An 18,447-nucleotide genomic window follows, 5' to 3' on the forward strand; every position below is an offset into this window, starting at 1 on the left:
CCACCCAGGCGGCCCCCTATCTTCACCCTTGATAAGCCTTCATACCCTTGTCTCTAAAACTTATAAATGTCAGTGACCAAAATTAAGTTGACTCCTTTGTCCCAAAGTCCGTCTGATGAGTCAGTATCACATAAACCACTGTGTAACGGGTGCATGTGAATTTAGAGCTTCAAGTTGGAGGTTCGTTTTCCCTCTTTCCCTGAAGCAATGAAAAAAAAAATTTGTGTTTTTTTTTGGCATAAAGAGAATGATGGCCTATTTTAGTTACTTGGTACTTGCTTTCCATAGTCCAGAGACTCCCTGGCAAATCTGTAGGAAAATTAGGACTGGTAGATGTGTGTGTCTTTATGGTATGGAACCCATGAGGGCTGCTACATATCTGAGCTGGTCTATACAGAGGTTGTAGGCTCTTCTCCCTTGAACTGTGTATCTGTTTCTCTGCCAACACCAGTCTTGACTACTGTCGCTTTATGGTGGGTCTCAGAACTATAGCCTTATGCCACCAATTTTATTCTTGTTCAGAGCTGTTTTAGTTATTGGTATTATTTTGCTTGCCATTCCAGTTTTGCAACTAGGTTGTTTGTATGTATTAAAAAATCCTTTGGGGACCTTGATCAAGATTGCACTAAATCTGTAGATCAGTTTGGTGAACATTAACATCCTCACTATGACCAGTCTTCTGATCCATGAACATGGTATGCCTCTGCATTCATTTAGGTCTTCTTGGTGTCAGATTCTGTGTCTCCCTCTCTCTCTGCCCCTCCCCCATTCATGCTCTGTCTCTCTCTGTCTCAAAAATAAATAAATGTTAAAAAAAAATTTTTTTTTAAAAGAGAAAAATGCTCAGTGACACTTGTTAAAAATGGCATGGCAGACTTCATCCAGGACACTGGGATAAGTGTAGGGCCCCCTGCGATGGGGCTTTTCAGTGCGGAGGAGAGGTTGGGCTCAGCTCTGAGTGCAGTGTGGTCTGTGGACATGTTCTTTCGAGCAGCAGGCGGGATTGACGGGATCTTTGCTGAGGGCAGGCTGGGTGATCACGTGTCACCTGAGGGTGATACCAGATGTGAGGCTGACCAGGTATCAGAGCGGGGGACTCTTGCTAAACTCAAACAGCAGGGTTTCGTTAAAACTGGATCTTACAGGGGCACCTGGGTGGCTCAGTCGGTTGAGCGTCCAACTTCGGCTCACGTCATGATCTCGAGGTCCGTGAGTTCAAGCCCCACATCATGCTCTGTGCTGACAGCTCAGAGCCTGGAACCCGCTTCATATTCTGTGTCCCTCCCCTGCTCACGCTCTCTCTCTCTCTCAAAAATAAACCAAGATTTTTTTTTAAATTAAAAAAAAAAAACCTAGATTTTACAGGAAGGGCACAGGTGGGCCTATGATAAATTTTGGGAGCCTGACTAAAGTCTGGTCAAGTAAAGAATCTTTGTCACCACATACGGGTCCCTTTGCCTTCTCTGTGTTCAGCAAACACCATTGTCGTGTGTAACATCCACAGGGGTAATAAACTCCATTAGGCAAGATTATAATGTTTGCTTTCAGCACTCAAAACTGAAAAACCTCACGAGGAACAGAATAGTCAGTTTTATTCACCCAGGTACTTACCAACTCTGATGCTTTTATTTCATTTCTGAGCTTCCCTGTTTTCTTCTGGCATCACTTCCCTTCTGTCTGAGGAACGATCTCTGGCAATTCTTTTAATTCAGATCTGCTGGCCACAGGCTGTCTTGTTTTTTATGTAAGAGTGTCTTTGTCTCTTCTTCCATCCGTAACGTTACTCTCACTGGACCTGGGGTTCCGGGCTGATGCTCGGAAGGTGCTGTCCCGCTTCTCTGGCCTCCGCGGCTTCTGGTGAGAAGGTGGTGGTCGTCTGAGGTGCGAATCCGCTCTGGCCACTGCCAGGCTTTTCCTTTATCCTTGGTCTGCAGTGCTTGGATCATGATGTGTCTGAGCTGGCCTTTCTTTGGGTTTGTCCTTTTGGGGGTCCGCTGAGCTGCTTGAATCTGCGGGTTTCACCAGACTTGAGACTTTTCAGGCAGATTTTACCCACGACCCCTCTGGCTCCTTGCTGCTCGTCTCCTGGGAATCCGGTAGCAGGAATGTGGGCCCTTACAGCAGGGAGTAGGGTAGGGCTGGTTTTTCCTGTTGTTCAGATGGGCTGGGCCAGTTCTACTGACCGGTCTTCAAGTTCTCAGACTTTGCTTTGTGACCTCCGTGCTGTTACTGAGCCCATCCGGTGAATTTTTTTTTTACTGCTGTTACTGTGCTTTCCAATTCTAAAATTTCCTTTTGGTTTTGCTTTATAACGTTTCTCTCCCGGGGCTTTCAGTTTTTCCATGTACTTCTAGAGTGTTTGCCCTTCCGTTTGGAGCACGTTTTTAATGTCTGTCTTAAAGTCTTTGTTAAGGGCGCTTAACATCTGTGCCGCCCGGCCTTGTCCTGCACAGATGGCCTTTTTCCATAAGACTTGACATTTTGCTGGGTCTTCACGTGCTGAGTAATCTTGCGCCCAGGACGCGAGAGTATTATGTTATGAGACTCTGGGCCTTGTTTATTTCCAGTGGAGAATGCTGACTTTTTTACTGTTTTACTGTTACCCAGTGAGCTTCAGTCATCCGGCGCCAGCCTTCTCTGGGCTTGGGTGCCTGCCTGTTCATTTTCGGGGCCTTTGCCTCGCTGCCCTGTGGCCAGTCTGACCTTGGCAGTAGAACCAGGATAGAGGGCAGCAGTGGAAAAATGGGTGAAATTCAAATAAAGTCTCTGGTTCAGCTGAAAGACAAACGCTGCCTCCTGCAAGCAGGCTAGATGGCAGGTGCTCGGCTGGGCCCTGCACGTGGGGCCCTGTCCCCTTGGGGTGGGGTTGCTGTGTCTGTAGGAAGTGGGCTCAGGAGTCAGTAGACAGCTGCTGTGTCGTTCTTGGAATTCCACATTCTGTCCAGGCCTCAGACAAACGAGTCAGACAGTTTTACAGCCTCTTTTAAAGGGGTCTCTGATTTTTTTTTTTTAAAGATGGATGGTTCTTCCCCAGAATAAGTTCATTCCAGGCGGGAGTTGATAAGTCAGAGCACAGCACTGGCCTCGGTTCAGTCACCTTTGCCAGGTCCACCGACAGCTTCCCACGGGGCCCCTTGACGTGCTCGTCCTCTGCACGGTCTCCTGGCTTCACGGAGAGCCTCTCCGCTTCTTACAAAACCCAGTCTCCCTCCTGCCCTGCGCCGTGGTCACAACAGAGGGAGCCCCCTGCTTCCCAGGGCCACATGTTCTGGGCGCGCCCTCTCCTGGACCCCTGGGGCCTGCTCGCGAGCCAGCCTTTCTCGGTTGGCTCTCCGCTCAGCCTCCTTCTGACCGAGCGGAGGCCCCGCGGGAGCTGCCAGGACCCAGCTCCTGCTGCCGCCCCGGAGCGCGAGCCGGCCACGCACGCCTCCTCACACACACGTCCTGTGTGTGTGCTTTCTCCAGGAAGCACCCTGAAGACGGGAGTTTCATCAGGTGCCGGGATCACAGCTTTTACAAGTGGACAGGCGGCTCAAATCCAGCCAGGCTCCGGCTGGGACCTGGGTCAGTGACTCACGTCCTCCACTAGAGGACGGGGCTTTGTAGGACGAACGCGGTGCCTCACAGCTCCCCGCACAGCGCCGTCTGCCTGGGCTCTGGGACTGAGCGGTGCATTTCTCAGGGCACCCGGGGGCTCAGCTGCTTCAGCGCCTGATGCTTGTTCTCGGCCCAGGTCACGATCTCACGGTTCATGGGATTGAGCCCCGTGTCAGGCTCTGTGCTCAAAGTGAAGAGTCTGCTTGGGAGTCTCTCTCCCTCTCTGCCCCTCTCCCGCTTGTACACATGCGTTCACCCCCTTTTTTCCTCTCAAGTAAACATTTAAAAACAACAAGACAAGAAAGATGCATTTTTCAATCATTTCCAACAAAATGTCTAATTTTGGAAGGGTGCGTGTCTCCAGGGGTCACGAGGGAGGCAGGGGGAGCCCCACACTGCGAGGTGTGTGCTCTGAGGTACGTGTTTCCCTCCTGTGCTGCAGGTGACCCCAGGGTTCACGGAGAAGGAAGGAGAGCTCTTGGTCAGGGGGCCGTCCGTGTTCCGTGAATACTGGGACAAACCAGAAGAAACCAGAAACGCCTTCACCTGCGACGGCTGGTTCAAGACAGGTAGGAGGGGGGGCCGGAGGGAAGGGGACACCCCATCTTCAAGGCTGTGTCCCCACCCTGCCCCCAGAGCCCACCAACCTCTGAAATGAGGTCAGCAGTGAGGCTTGGTGGTCCTGCCACGTGCCGTGGGTCAGGAGCCCCCTGAGTGTCAGACACCCTCCTCACCCCTCCCTCCCACCTTCCCCAAGCCCCCCTGCTTTGTAAATCTTCTCGTCCCCCCGCCCCCCACGCAGGATCCTAGGTCCTTCTGATACTATGTGCCTCCTTTTCCATCTGGGTCATTTTACGTTGTTCTCCACACCATGCCTGGGTGGATTGTGCTGCTGCCTTGATGTGGGGGCCCCCACCCCCCAGCGGGACCCAGAGCCTGCTCAGGCTCCGTGCCCCGGCCGCTCCGCTGTCCTCACCCTTTCTGTCCTCCCCCCGCCTCCCCTCCTTGGTCCCAGCAGACCTTGTGAACGCTAGGTTTGCAACTACAGCAACTCACTTCTGTGTGTGCTCACTTAGAACATGTGCATGGTCTGCTTCTGGGTGGTTTCTCCTTTCCTTCTTGTTTGTCTGTATTTGTAAAACTTCTGTGCTGAGAATGCACCATTTCATAAGAATCTCAAGACACTGTTTTCCAAAAAGAAAGGCCTGTTTTCACATATCACCATACGCGGCCCCGTAAGCAGAAATCTGCCTCATTCCGTGCTCTCCTGTGGGGAGCAGAGCCGAGGAGAGATGGCAGGCAGCTGGAGCGGGGTGCCGTGGGGTCACCGTGCGCCTCTTAGGAGAACAGTGGCTGTGGCCCTGAGCCTCGTGGCCCCGCAGTGTGTGCCTGTGGCTGGCATTCGCGCGGGCACCTCACCGGGCTCGTGTCGGCGTGGATCTGTGGACGGCAGGATCACGTGTCCACTCTGATCTGCTGGTGTCGTGGGCCTGGGGTCACCGAGTGGCAGAGCGGGGACCCACGTAGACCCTGACGGTCTCGGGGTGCCGTGTGGGCCTGTCAGATGGGGGTTTGGTTTGAAGGGACAGATGAAGGATCTTCCGGGGGGGGGGAGGGCGTGGAGGTGTCCCCTTCCTGTCCCACTGGCCAGGCGGCACGTGGGTCCAGACTTGCTGGTCCTGCAGCTTCCGTGGTTCTGTCACTCGCCTGCAAAAGTGACATCCCAGCGGCCGCGGGTGGAGGCGTCCAGACTCCCCTTTCCCTCTGTGCCAGGCAGAGAAAGCAGGTGTGCAGATGGTTGTGAAGGGTTTGTAGAGGGGACGTCTGTCAGCCTTCGGAGCAAGGCCGGGCCCTGAGAACCCCGGCAGGTCAGCAGAGGGCTCAGGGGTCAGGACCCAGGAACCCTGGTCACCTGTTTCGGAACCTCCTGTCTCCACGACAGGACGTGGTCAGCACGTTAGCTCGCACCCGCGCGGTGTCCCTTTGTGGACACGGCGTTCACACAAGCCAGTCTCCTAGCAGCAAACCTCTCCGTGTCATTGTCTTTCAAATGCATTGTTTAAGAAACGCTTATTTTGAGCTAATCTTGTTGTCTGTAGCCCTCTGGATGGTCCCTGACTTGCTTTATGGCCGTCTTCTTTTATTTTTAAGTTCAGGTCAAAAGCCGCAGATGCTTTTTTCTCTAAAAACCCGGGAGCCCAAGCCCCGTGGACTTTGCCGGTGGCAGCTCCCTGGGCACCGGTGGCCACGTGCACAGTGTGGGCAGTCAGCGTGAAAGCATCCAGTCACTGCCGCTGATGAATATTTGCGTTGAAAAGGGATAGCCTGCATTAATTATTGTAAAGAGATGTCTTTAGGAGAAAATGATTTTGAAATTCAGTTTAATTTCATTGTAATGCGCTGCAAACAGGAAGGGAGTGTGTGTGTTTAATTGGCTCTCGGGGGTGAGGCCTGGAAGCCGTGTGCCTTTGTCACAGGCCATTAGCGATACAGGCTGCATAACGAGCGGGCGCAATCAGCTCACAGCTGCCGGCTCCTGCGGGGAGAGCATGATATTAAATAGAAATCAGGATAAATGAAACTTAACCCTTTCCCTGGCCGGCCCCTCCTGCCGTGGGGTTCTGGAGGGTTGCTGGGGAGCCGCTGCTGGCGGCTGCACGGGGAAGGGCCGAGTCCGCCGTGGAGGAGAGGAGAGAGGTCGCCGGCCATCCCTGCCCAGGTCCTGCCGCCTTCCCCAGGTGTGCGGGGAGCTCCCTACAAGCCTCCCCCCCACCGGGGTCGTGGCTGCCCCTCGGGGAGGAGATCCAGGGTCTCCTGAGAAACTCTCTGGCAGTCACAGTGACCCCTCCTGGCTCTCGTCCCGCCGGAGCGCCACCACGTGGGCTCAGAAACCATCGCACGTGGGCACCAGCGCTGGCCCGGGCAGGGGGCAGGTGATACCCCAGGAGCCAGGTGCCCTCGGGCCTTTATGTTAACTTACTGTTGGAGCAGAGGACAGAGGACACAGCTGAGGACACGGGACGGAGGTGAGGACACTGGGTGGAGCTGAGGACACGGAGTTGGGGACATCGAGCTGGGGACATAGAATGGACACGGGGACAGAGCTAGGCAGGCCTTACGCTTCCTGCTGCCTTTGATGCTTCCCCCGAGCAGTTTTGTGTCAGACACTGATAACTGATCATAAGGAAACAAAAACGGCCTGACTTTAAAAAATACTTCATCATACGCTGTTTAGCGTTAAGAAGGGACCTCACGAACCGTGCGTGCTAAGGACACATTGACGTGTTGGCTGAAGGTTGTTAGGGCGCGGGAAGCAAGTGCCCTGAGCAAATCCCCCAGAATACCAGCGGGTTCTTGCCTTCTTCCGCAGCGAGCACGCGACGTTATTACTGGGGACCGACAATACAGCGACTCAGCAGCAGGGCGACAGAGGGGCCCTGGCGGGCATTGGGGCACACAGGGGTCCTCTCCAGAGCCGTGCCCCCCAGAGGATCGCTCCCTGAGCCCAGGCAGCCCTGGGGCCGGGGGAGCCAGCAAAGGCGACGGACAGATCACAGTAGAGCAGGGCGGTTGGCCGTAAAAATGCATCAAATACGGTCTCGCTTCCTAGTGACGAAAGAGGAAAGCACAGAGACCGAGGTTTACTCCTTCGCCAAATTGGTAAAGCTTCTGAACGCTTGGCACTCGCCGCCATGAGGCTGGTACTTCCCCTCCTGCAGGTGGGATCGTGTCGGGAGTGTTTCTGCGAATCCGTCCAAGGAAATGAGGAGAGTGGGCAGAGGCGGGTGTGCAGATGTCCGCTGGGGCGTCATTGGTAAGGCGGGAGGGCAGTGATGGCGGCTGCCGGTCGTCAGGCGCGCCTGACAGTGGGTGTTGAGAGGCCTTTAGAAGCCGTGGTCTGGAGACCAGTGATAACATGCACTGGTGATGCGTGCCGTGCGCGTGCTGGGTTCCTGTGCGCTGAGCACACCGCCGGCCCCCGTCACCCGTGTGAGGGGCTCCCTCTTTGCCTGGGTCTCCGGCCCCCGGCGCTCCCACAGCGAGCTGCTGCTCTCACGGACACGGCGGGTACACGCGTGCTTACACTCCCCGCTTCCCTGGTGAAGAAGGACCCGGAAGGGCGCTCGGGCCCCGAGTCTGCCCTGCTCACCTCCCACCTCGCGGCTGCCCTGAGTTCTGGTTTGCTTCTCCAACCAGGGAGCTTCCGTTTTGGCCAGTAAGTCCTAGTCAGGACCTACACCCAGTGATGCCGTGCTGGGCATCGGCCACGCGTGTTCGTGGGTGTGGGTGCGTGGAAGGGAAGGCTGTCACCGACCTGGGAGGCGGGGTCACAGTGAAGGCTGTGCCAGGCGACGGGGCGCAGACTGCTCCTGGGGACGGTCTGCTACTGGTCCAGCCCCCGTGCTGGCAGCTCCTTCCTGAGTGTGTCATGTCTTTCATTTTTTGTCTTGCTTAAAAATCCTTTGTTTCCCAGGGCTCCCGGGGGTGCTGTCCTGTGTCATCTTGTGTCACTTGTCAGGCTCTGCTTTCATAAAGCTAAGTCTCAGACCCCCCGGACAGGCTCCTGTGGGCAGTGATGCGGAGGGCGCCCCCGTTGGATGTCGAGCTTCCGCCACCTGCGGGCCACCGTGCTGTTCCTTCGGCCCCACGCCCTGGGCGGCGGATGACTGTGAGTTTGCGGTTTATGTCAAAGTTGTACACGCGGCTTGAGGACCCCTGTGGCCCCGGCAGTCTGGGAGCCCGCCCCGGAGGCCCCGCCCTCAGTGCGTGGGGCACTGGGACCCGAGGCTCATGGTAACCGTGGTCCTTCCGACCTCGCCTCCCTGAGCAAGGCGTCTAGCGCCACCCCGCCTCTTGGGGGAGACCCCAGTGCCGGCCGCCCCCACCGGGCCCCTCCTGCACCCGCGGCCGCCTCCTTCCCTTCCGCTCCGGAGCCCAGGAGCCCCCTGACGACGGGCACGCGGGTGCACACTCGGGGGGCACGTGTGTCTGACGTGCTCATTCTTTCGGGCCGGTAGAGTTCGGGGTCGGAGCCTCCGCGTTTGCCGCAGCCGCGCCCTTCCTCACGCTGCACGGCCTTTCCCCTCTTTGCAATCCTGGAGAATCGTCTCCGTCCCAGACACCTGAAGTCGGACAAGCCGAGCGCCGAGGCCGCTCCGACTTTGACTCTGTCCTGATGCCGGTGCTCGGATCCCCACGGCCTGCGATTCTGGGAGTCGGTCGGCTGATTTTCTCCCCCTGGAGCCCGGCCGATGCGCAGGGGCTGAGAGCAGGAAGGGCAGGCGGGAGGCCGAGCCCCGTGTTCACAGGCCTCCTTCCCCCACGCACCCCCCCGCCCCGGCCTCCCCCAGCGCGTCCGCCGAGCCTCCGGTGCCGACCAGCTTCCCGGGGCGCCTGTCCACACCCTGCAGGTCAGCTGTTCCCGACCTCTGGGTCCCAGCTTGAAGTCTCCAGCGTTTCCTACCGTCCCTACTGAAGGCTTCGGGCCCTGGAAACGTGGTCACTCTTGGTTTTCTCGAGAGGGAGAGGGCCTAGCAGTGTGTGTCACACCGGCGGGCTTTAGGGGGCTCGTTCTCCCGGGAGTTGTGCCATTTCCTTCCGGCGTCTTCCTAGGCCTCTTCGCCACAGGAGTGAGTCCCCGGGCGGTGGGAGGGAGGCCGCCGCATGAGGGAGGAGCCGGGCCTCGGGGTCCCCCTCGTGCAGGCGGGTGACAGCGGCTCCTCTGTCTTTCAGGCGCCCAGCTGTCTGGGTAGCAGAGCCGAGGAGAGGGGCTGGCACGTGTGCCCCCCGCTGCCCGGCCTAGGCCTCCGTGCCCGCAGACGGACGCAGGAGCGGTAGGGGGGGAGCAACCCCCATCTCCCCAGGGACCAGGAGCCAAAGCCTGAGTCCCCGTGGCTGCTGGAAGAGCCAGCTGGTCCCGCCCCTGGGTCCATCACTTTCCTGCCCCGGATCCTGCACGGCCGAGGACGGTGTGCCCGCCAGCAGCCCAGGGTGCCAGGTCTGCCGCCCGTGCACGCCCACGCATCCGGAAAAGCAGCCTCCGGGTGTCGGGAGGTTTGTTTCCAATGACTGAGGTGGAGACAGGAAGTGGCCATGGCTTTGAGAGCGGTGCACACGTCCTGCTCAAACCCGCAAACCCGCACTAAGGTTTACGGGTGGTGATACCGCATCTGTCAGAATAAAACCCCCGCAGAGTAGGCTCCAGAGCTGAGAGGTAGGATGGTCACTGGCAGGGGACACGGATTCCAGAATCCGCGCCCTTTGATAAATACGTTGTTATAAAAAGTGAAAGTTACCAACTCGGTTGGGGTCTTGTGTGTGTGAGGCCCCTTCTGGGTGGCAGGCGTGGTCTCCCCGTGGGCCCAGCCTCTGTTGCTCTGCTGGGACTTACTTAGACCCGTGGCTTTTGTGCCCTAGACCCTTACGATGGGGCAGGAAGGGCCCAGGGAGTCCCCGGGGACACGCAGGAGGGTCCCAGATGCCTTCCAGCGACTGTTCACAGGGAAGCAGGGAATCACAAGCCCCGAGGATGGGCCCTGTGCCAGAGGGAACTCACAAGGAGGCCCCTTCGGACCGAGGTGTCGGGCCGCTGTGAGAAGGCAGCGGCCTAGCGGGTGCAGAGGCAGGTCCCGGGGACCGAGTGGGCAGAGCTGGAAAATTCCATCCTAGAAGTGTCCCTTCGGCTTTGTGAAAGGCGGCAAGGGACTTGGGATTTCTTCTGTGGGCCCCAGGAGGCCACCCCCTGCGGCTGGCAAGGCATCCCGAGGCGGCCAGCAGGCGCAAGGGTTCCCCTGAAGCAGCAGCAGTCGTGGGTGGGTGGCCGGAGTGAAAGTCAGCACTCAGTCCTGACCGTGCCCCAGGACCCGGTGTTCGTGTGCGCACTCTGGATGCAGAACTGGACCCCCCCGAGGCCCCCCCCGAGGCAGGCACGGGACTGGGCTGACTGCCCGTCAGCCGGCTCTAATGGAAGGATGAGGCTCTCGGCCCTGCTGCCTGGCCTCTCGCTGGCGGGCGAGGGGCTGCCTCCTTCCCCGACACAGAAGCCAGGTGCCTCGGGAAGGACATTGAGCCTGCACTGCCCTCTCTCCCGCTCAGCCTTCAGCATCAGCGGGTGGAAACCCCGTGTGCAGCCACGGCCTGCTGGGTCCGGTGGTGGCCCTGGCTGGTCTGCACGCATACGGGCACCTCCCGGGGTGGGGAGGCCTGGGGGGGCAGAGGCCTGCGGCTGAGGGAGTCAACCCACCACGAGCTGCCTCCTAGCACTGGCTGGGGGCGACGCAGGGTCGCGGGGCCTCGTGGGGCCCCACACGCACAGGTACAGAGTGGAGGGCCGGGTTCTCCTGCCGCCCTGCACCCCCATGCACCCTTCCCCCCCACCCCTCCGCCCCCGGAGAGCGAGGCAGGTGTTTGCCAGCAAGGGTGGAGCGCTGACACCTGAGGGGACCTCACCAGGCTCGTTGATTAGCACCTTGCTGAGCAATTTCCTGTGCTGGGTCTCAGTCCTGAGTTTAGTTCACAGATTCTTTCTTTAAGGACTTCTTGCTTCCTTGCGGGGTGGTTCAGACGCTGCGGTGACTTGGCCGTGAGCCCACCAGGGGAGGCCGGAAACTTCTCGGTAGGCCAAACAGCAATTTCTTAAAACTTTTTATTTGAAATAGGCACAGACTCACAGCAAGTGCAGATGGCGTGCAGGCCGGTCACCTTCACACCATTCCCCAGCGTCCTCGTCCCCCGCACAACACCAAAGCCCACCAGCCCTACACACACGTGTGCTCACTGCCCTCATCACAAGAGTAGATGCGGGGCCCCCTCCCTCCGCCCCCATCCCTGTGGTTTAGGGCGTGGCGCCGAAATAGGTCCTACAAGTGTACCCGGCATGGTTCCCGGGAAATCCGCGTCCTTCGGGCAGGCCTCCAGGCTCCACACCCAACTCCGCCTGACACGGACACTTGGGGAGCACGCGAGGGTGTCCCTGCAAGGAGGTGCGGCCCCATGGTGTGCGGCAGGCCTGAGCCATCCCGTGTCGGCTGTCACCGCCCAAAAACAGAACCCGTGTCTCCGCCGACCAGGCTCACCCCCATCTCCCCGGGGGCAGGGCTGGACGCTGGCCAGGTGGTGTCCACGGCGCAGCGGGGTCGGCACTGGAAGGAGTGGGCGTGCTGTCGAGGAGGCCGGGTGCGTGAACGCGTGGGGCGGGAGGGTGCTGTCCCGGTACCACCTGGGTCTGGGAGGCGCTGGTGTTTCTCACCGCCGTGAATGGCAGGCCGGTGCGCGGTGGGCGGGGGGCTGTGGGATCGGCGGCTTCCGGCAGGGCTGCGTCGCTGACTGCGAGGTCTGGGCGGGGGGCAGGAGGGGGGACGCAGGGACCAAGGTGGCCGCGGGGCCTGTGGGGTCCGCGGGGTCGGGGTTTGGACACAGTGGCCTCCTGCCAGCCACCATCTCTGCTGGACTTAGCCTCTGTTTCAGCCAGTGCCCAAGGAAATGGAGCAGAACGCCTGAGGGGGGTGGTGAAGGCCCTTGCTCTCTGGGACGTCCAGCAGCCTTGCGGGCCAGGCCTCCCACCTCTGAGTGTGTCACCGGGTTAGCCGGAGCCCCCACCCTTCCACCCGAGGTCCCGCACTCAGAACCGAGGTGCCTGGGGCCTCAGGGTCTCCAGGCACAGTGGGGAGGGGTCCCTGGGAGAGCAGGGCGATCCCATCCTGGTCCCCTTCGCCCCCGAGACCGTGGTCCCCCACCCGGCCCCTCCCCTGTCCAGGGCAGCGAGCCAGAGCCCTGGGCCTCCTTTCCCTGCAGTATGGCAGGGCAGGTGGCCTGGTGCACAGCGTCACCCGCCCCGGTGTGGGCACATGGGGCGTCTTCAGCAGGGACAGGAGCCTGAGCCCAGGGCAGGGTCGCTCGAGCCGCTGGGTCTCTGGGCAAGTAGAGATGGTGGGGGCTGGCCCACGAAAACTGCCGGAGGACCTGAGTGCCAGTATGGTGTCCCCTTCAGCAGCAGGAAGCAGTTACTGCTTGGACTAGGGCCGTTTGGGGTATTTAAGGAGCAGGTGGCCGGCGGTCAGAAAGCTCTCAGGAGACCACACAGCCATCCAGTGGGGAAGGGGTACAGCCAGGGCTGGGGCTGCACCCCAGGAATGGGGGGCACTTTGGGCCTTGCAGGACCCAAGACCCACTGCACCCACCCCCGTGTGCCTCCACACTTGGGCCCCTTCCCTGCTGGCCAGCCAGCCCCCCAGTCAGCTGTCCTGGGGCCACGACGCCCTTTCCAGTTGCACTTGCCAAGCCTTTGGCTTCTCCTGCTTCCTGTTGGCAGGGGAGAGCCCATCACGCCCGTGGCCCTGTGCTCTCGAAGCCTGGCCTTCCCGCGCCATCGTGAGCCAGCCGGCCGCCCGGCTGCCCACAGGCTTCCGTCTGGTTTAGGAGACCGGATCACGCCCTGCGCTGCTGCAGCTCGGGGCGGGGTGCAGAATGATGGATGGTGCCTTCCCGCACGGGCGGCGTGACTCCTAGTGAAACACTTATGATTTATTCGAGCCAGGAACCCGGCACGGAGCGCGGGGTGTGCGGTCGTCGGCAGGGCGTGCCAGCGCTGTCCTCAGAGGGCTGGGGGGGGGCATCCCCACGTGCACGTGCCCACACGTATTCACACACGTCGGCGCACAGACACACGCCCGCCTCCTCCGGGCCCTCACGTCCTGGGCTGGCACTCTCTGTCCCCACGCCACCCGCCTGCTCGCGCTAGGATGCTGGCGAGCATCATACTGCCCAGTGCTGCCCAAGAGAGGACCGCCGGGGGAAGCGGGATGGGGGACCACGAAGTCGGGGTGGGGGAGCGGGAGAACTTTCTGCTGCCAGAGACCTCGTGTGACTGCGCAGCCCAGGAGACCCCGCAGATGAAAGGCAGCTGCGGCGGGACCGGCCGCGCCGGGACCCGGCTGGGACCAGGAGCCCGCGGTGGGATGGCGGAGGCAGCTGGGCCTCGCTGCCTCTGTTGTCACGGGCCTGAGAAGGGGCAGCAAGAGACCGAGCTGGGTGGTGAGGGCACCAGCCACCGTGCCTCTGAGCCCTGGTCTCTACGGGCGGGTGGTCTCTATCAGCCCTTCTGGGACACTGCTGTCTAAGTGGGGACCTCAGGCTGAGGTCACAGCCGTTGGAACTCGGGCTTTGCCGCCTTGTCCTGAGACCCCGCATCCACCACCGTCCCACGGGGTCACCACGTGGCGGGGGGGTGGGTATTGCTCCCAGACACGGGCACCCAGCCGCGCGTGTGCACCTGTAAACACGCGTGCCTGCTGGTGACCAGAGCCCCTTCCCTCAGGCGACACAGCCGTGTTCAAGGACGGCAGGTACTGGATCCGGGGTCGCACGTCCGTAGACATCATCAAGAGCGGTGGCTACAAGATCAGCGCCCTGGAGGTGGAGCGGCTCCTGCTGGCGCACCCCAGCATCACAGGTCCACGGCGCCCCCACGCCCCGCCCCCACGTCTGCTGGGGCCCGCCCACCTCCTCCCGCGCCACCTCCTCCCGCGCCACCTCCTCCCTCGCCACCTCCTCCCTCGCCACCTCCTCCCTCGCCACCTCCTCCCTCGCCACCTCACACAGCCCCTGTGCTCAGGAGCACGGCCCCAGGGAGGGCTGGAGCAGAGGCGTGGGCATCTGGAGCTGTGTCCAGAGGCACCGGAGGTTGCGGGTCCAGGAAGCTCCTGACCTCGGGTCACAGGTTGTGAGGACCCTGAGGACGGCAGAGGCTCCCCAACGTGACCCACTCTGGACTTGTCGTTGTGCCCAGTCCTCTTAGTGACTGTTTCCTGGGGCCGTGCAGGGAAGGCAGAGACATGGGAAAGATGACCCCCACCCTGAGCTCCATCCAAGGGCCATTGGGGACCTGCCCCCCCCATCCCCAGCAGGGTGACCCCGTGCTGACCCCACGCCCCTTCCAGGTGGCTGCTAAGTGGAGCTTTTCCCGGGCTCTTGCTTCGGGGCCCCCATCCCAGGCGTGTCCCGGGCCCGTGTTAGCCATCGTGGCATTTCCAAGGCGTCCCTCCCTGCTCTTCTGTCCACAGATGTGGCTGTGATTGGAGTTCCAGACATGACATGGGGCCAGCGGGTCACCGCAGTGGTGACCCTTCAGGAGGGACACTCACTGTCCCACAGGGAGCTCAAAGAATGGGCAAGGTAGGGGCAGGCAGGCAGCGGTCCTGCTGTTGGGGGAAGGGACAGGTGGGGGGTGGGCCGTCCCGAGGTTGGGGGAGGGGTGGAGGGGGTCTAGGGGCCAGGGGGAGTCTGAAAGGTCAGGTGACATGTTACGTTCCCCAGGCCGCCCCCCCCCCCCACACACACACACAAGGGGCCCCAGGAAAGGTCTGTAATGGCAGGTAGGACAGAGGTAGAGAAACAAGGATGCCAGGTGGGAGCCCCCGTCCTTCCAGCGGTGGGACAGGGTGCATGCTGGGGGGCCTCTCCAGCCTTCCAGAGGAATCTGTGGGCAGGGCGCCCCCTTCTCCCTTCCCCCTCCCCGGGCTCCCTTCTGTCCGCTGAACACAGGGATTTTGCACGTGCTCCTTGGGAGTCGGGGCCAGAGCCCTCCCGTCCTGCGCCCCGACCTTAGCCGCAGGCCCGTCCCTCACCATGTGTCCCTTTCCCGGGAGCCTCTGTGCCATACGCCATGACCCCGGGGCCTCTGTGCCTGCCAGCCTCACAGGCCCCCTTCCCTGTGTCTGCGGTGCCCCGTGATCCATCGGGCTGGGAACCGACGGGCAGGGACCAGGGTCTGGAGGCAGCTCAGAAAGGAAGCTACCAGTAATGGCCCCAGATTCTGGGGAGTTTCTCCTGCCCGTACTCTCTCCCCTGCAACCCCTTCTTCCCGACTTGCCTCCCTCTCCTCAGCACTAAGATCTTTTTAGCTCATCCAGCATGATTTCACAAACAGCAAGAGAGCCTTGTTTCGTGAGGGGCAGCACAGCTGGGCCAGGAGCTTCCCCTGGATTTTCGAAGTCACAGTTGGAAGAGTCGGTTTAACAAAGGAGAAGGTTCTAGTGGCTGTAGCTGCTTTGATTAGACAAATTACTTTGTTAAAGAGAAGAAAGCACACACCCTGAGCTGAGCTCTCTGCGGAGACTGTCAGGGCGCAGTCTTGGCCGCCCCCGTGTGGGGAGCCCCGCACCCCAGGGCTCGTGTCCACCCCGCAGGTGTGTGTGCACACGCCTGGCTCGGGGCCGGGGAGGACGTGGGACAGGCTCTCCGTGCTCTGGGGGATGCACACGCCTGGTCGGGCTCTCTCTGCTCCGGGAGGCCCCCTGGGAGGCCAGGGCAGGCGGCTGACCTGCCGTCTCTAGGACTGTAGCACAGTGAGGCCGGTGTCCGGGCCTCTGTGTCCTCAAGCGGGGCAGTCACTGGGCAGTGGCACGGAGGCCACCCACCCCGTGGAGGGAGAAGAGGGATCTTCCTTCCAAATGGGCAGGTCTGACTCTGGACCTCGGTTCCAGCTCTGCCGGATGAGGCTCTTAGTGAAGGTTCTCTCTCTCTCTCTCTCTCTCTCTCTCTCTCTCTGTGTCATGCTCAGTGCCGTTTGGGAGTCTTTCTAAAGGTTCTTTCAAATAACATTTTCCTCTATGCTCCCACGTTTTTCCTTTCTGAAGATTCCACCCTCACAGACTCCACTCCTCACGGAGGGCTGACTTCCTCTCTGTGCTGCACCCGAGCCAGACCTGGGGGCTCAGGCAGCACGTCCCCTCGGAGGGGATGAGTGTGGCCTGGGACGGGGCGACAGGGCCACGTTTGCAGGGTCTGGGACGTGGACCACCCACTACCCCTCCACCCCCCAAATACCAGGTCGGAAAGGGGTGTGGATTTATTTACACACCAGGGAAGAATCCGGGGTCTGTGCTCTTGAACCACAGTGTTGACGTCTGATGAGGCCATTGGCTTAGTGCCTGCTCGGGAGAAGCACCGTGAAGTAGCGGGTTGGGGGGAGGGACACCTCCGCGTCCACGCGTCCGTTTCCCCAGGAAGCCTGCTGTTAGCAAACAACTCCGCAGGATCCCCGTCTGAGAGCACAGCTTGCCTTCGGTGATTCTGAAAGTTTCCCGCTTGGCCAGTTGCTGAGCTGAGACCCCCTGGCAGAGGCTGGGGCAGCACACCCCACCGTCCCCAGGGTCAGAGTCCTCGGTCCAGAAGGACTGCTGTCTTTGGAAATGGCAGGGCCCGCAGGATTTAAACCTTCCTGCATCCTTCATCACACCTTTAGATCGCTTTCTGATTTTCATGGCTTTTGGTCCTTTTTTCAAAAGTGGCTGCTAAGTTAGGGTTTGTAACACTGGGCTCTAACTTAACACCATTTGGCCCCCCCCCCCCGGTGACGGCCTGCCCCTCCGTGCGAATGCCGCCCCCGATGCACACTCACCCACACTGCGTTCTTCACTCTGCTGACCCTCGAGCCGCTGACCCCTGCGCAGTCGAAACTCTGTGTGTTCTGACCCCGAAGACTTACCTGCTAACGGCTTGCTGTTGAGCAGAGGCCTCACCAATAGCCGTCGATGAACGGCACTTTGTAGGTCGTGTGTCTTACTGTGCTCTTACAGCCCGGCGGGATGCAGGGAAGAAATGTTAGGAAAATCACAAGGGAGAGAAGATATATTTACAGTCCTGTGCTGTATTTATCGAAAAATTCCACTGACAAGCGGATTCATGCAGCTCAAACTGGTGGTGTTCAAGGCTCAGCTGTATTTCTGTTCGAGCATCGGCTCTCAGAGAGGGCTCAGTCACAAGGAAGTGATGCGTGTTTCCGTCCTGTGCCCCCAGGCCTGCCTCTGCCTTCTCTCTCTGGGCCGTGGCACCAGCTTCGCGCTGGCCTGCCGAAGGGGACGCAGGGGAGGGCCACCCACAGGCACTGGAGGCACGGGGTTTGGGCAGCGGGGTGGGGGGCTGAGAGGGGCTGCGTCCCTGGATCGGACCTCCAGGTTTGCCCTGCCATGCTCCAGAGCCCCTCCGGCAGTCCTGGTGGCCTCGCAGCAAAGTCCAGCCCAGCTGCCTGTGTCCTCTGGGCCCTAGTGGGCAGCTGGCCGTGTGTCGAAGTTGCCGGGACCATAGGTGGGCCCCCCTCTCCCCTCACGAGCCAGCATCTGAACCCCGAGCCCCCCCAGAGTAATGATGCGTTCAGTGTGGTGTTGGTGACGCTCGCTGCCCATGGCCAGATGGACACAGCCCATGAAGACAAGTGCGTGTTCATGAGCACCCGGCCGCTAAGGCTGAGTTTTGGGAGTTCTCTGCCACGGCCCCTCACGAGCTCACCACGACCTCCCCGGCGGCTGAGATGCCCCCACAGCTTGCAGACCAGAGGCCACACGTGCCTGCTGGCCCCAGGTGGACATTGGGATGCTGTGTCCCTCTGGCCTGAAGCTTGTGGTCAACAGCCCCAGAGAGTGGAGCTCAGTGGCCCGGGAGGCCAGGAGCTACTGTGCTCTCCTGCCCCCGCTGTCTGGCCGAATCCTGTGGTCTCCTCACGAAGGGGCAGGTGGCTCAGACAGGGCCTCAGGGGAGCCAGTGCCTACGGCCCGAGGAGCAGTCCCAGAGCAGAGCCCGGGGGTGGCAAGATCCTACCACGTGGCCACTCACAGGAGAACACGCCATCAAACGGGGCCCCTCGTGGGACTGCGGGGTGCAGGGAAGGCAGCACCAGCCCGCGAGGGGCCCCCGGCCCTGCCCGCCTGCCCGTTCCATCCATCTGGCTGCAGCCCTGCAGCCCTGCCCTGCCCTGGGAGGACTGACCCCTAGGAGGGCTCGTCCTCTGCCCACGAGGGAGCCTGGAACCCAGGCCGAGGCAGCTCCCTCCATGTTGCTGTCCTGCAGCGGGGT

The 18,447-nt window shown here is 60.6% G+C and overlaps 1 protein-coding gene and 1 long non-coding RNA gene across 2 annotated transcripts in view; one reads left to right on the forward strand and one right to left on the reverse strand.

Annotated features, from left to right (window-relative positions):
* ACSF3 (acyl-CoA synthetase family member 3) overlaps positions 1–18,447 on the forward strand; it is a 39,831-nt gene that overhangs the window by 15,644 nt on the left and 5,740 nt on the right. The window contains exons 5-7 of the mRNA XM_040443345.1: positions 4,040–4,166; positions 13,913–14,047; positions 14,658–14,769. Coding sequence (XP_040299279.1) covers positions 4,040–4,166; positions 13,913–14,047; positions 14,658–14,769 — 374 coding nt within the window. The remainder of the gene's footprint in view (positions 1–4,039; positions 4,167–13,912; positions 14,048–14,657; positions 14,770–18,447) is intronic.
* LOC121009938 (uncharacterized) lies at positions 5,962–6,685 on the reverse strand. The gene is made up of 2 exons (XR_005780922.1): positions 6,578–6,685; positions 5,962–6,133 (listed from the first exon to the last, which is right to left on the reverse strand). It is a non-coding gene; the product is annotated as an uncharacterized LOC121009938 (long non-coding RNA).

This window comes from Herpailurus yagouaroundi, unplaced genomic scaffold (assembly GCF_014898765.1).
Source record: "Herpailurus yagouaroundi ecotype Mexico unplaced genomic scaffold, PumYag 190, whole genome shotgun sequence".
NCBI classification, from domain to species: domain Eukaryota; kingdom Metazoa; phylum Chordata; class Mammalia; order Carnivora; family Felidae; genus Herpailurus; species Herpailurus yagouaroundi.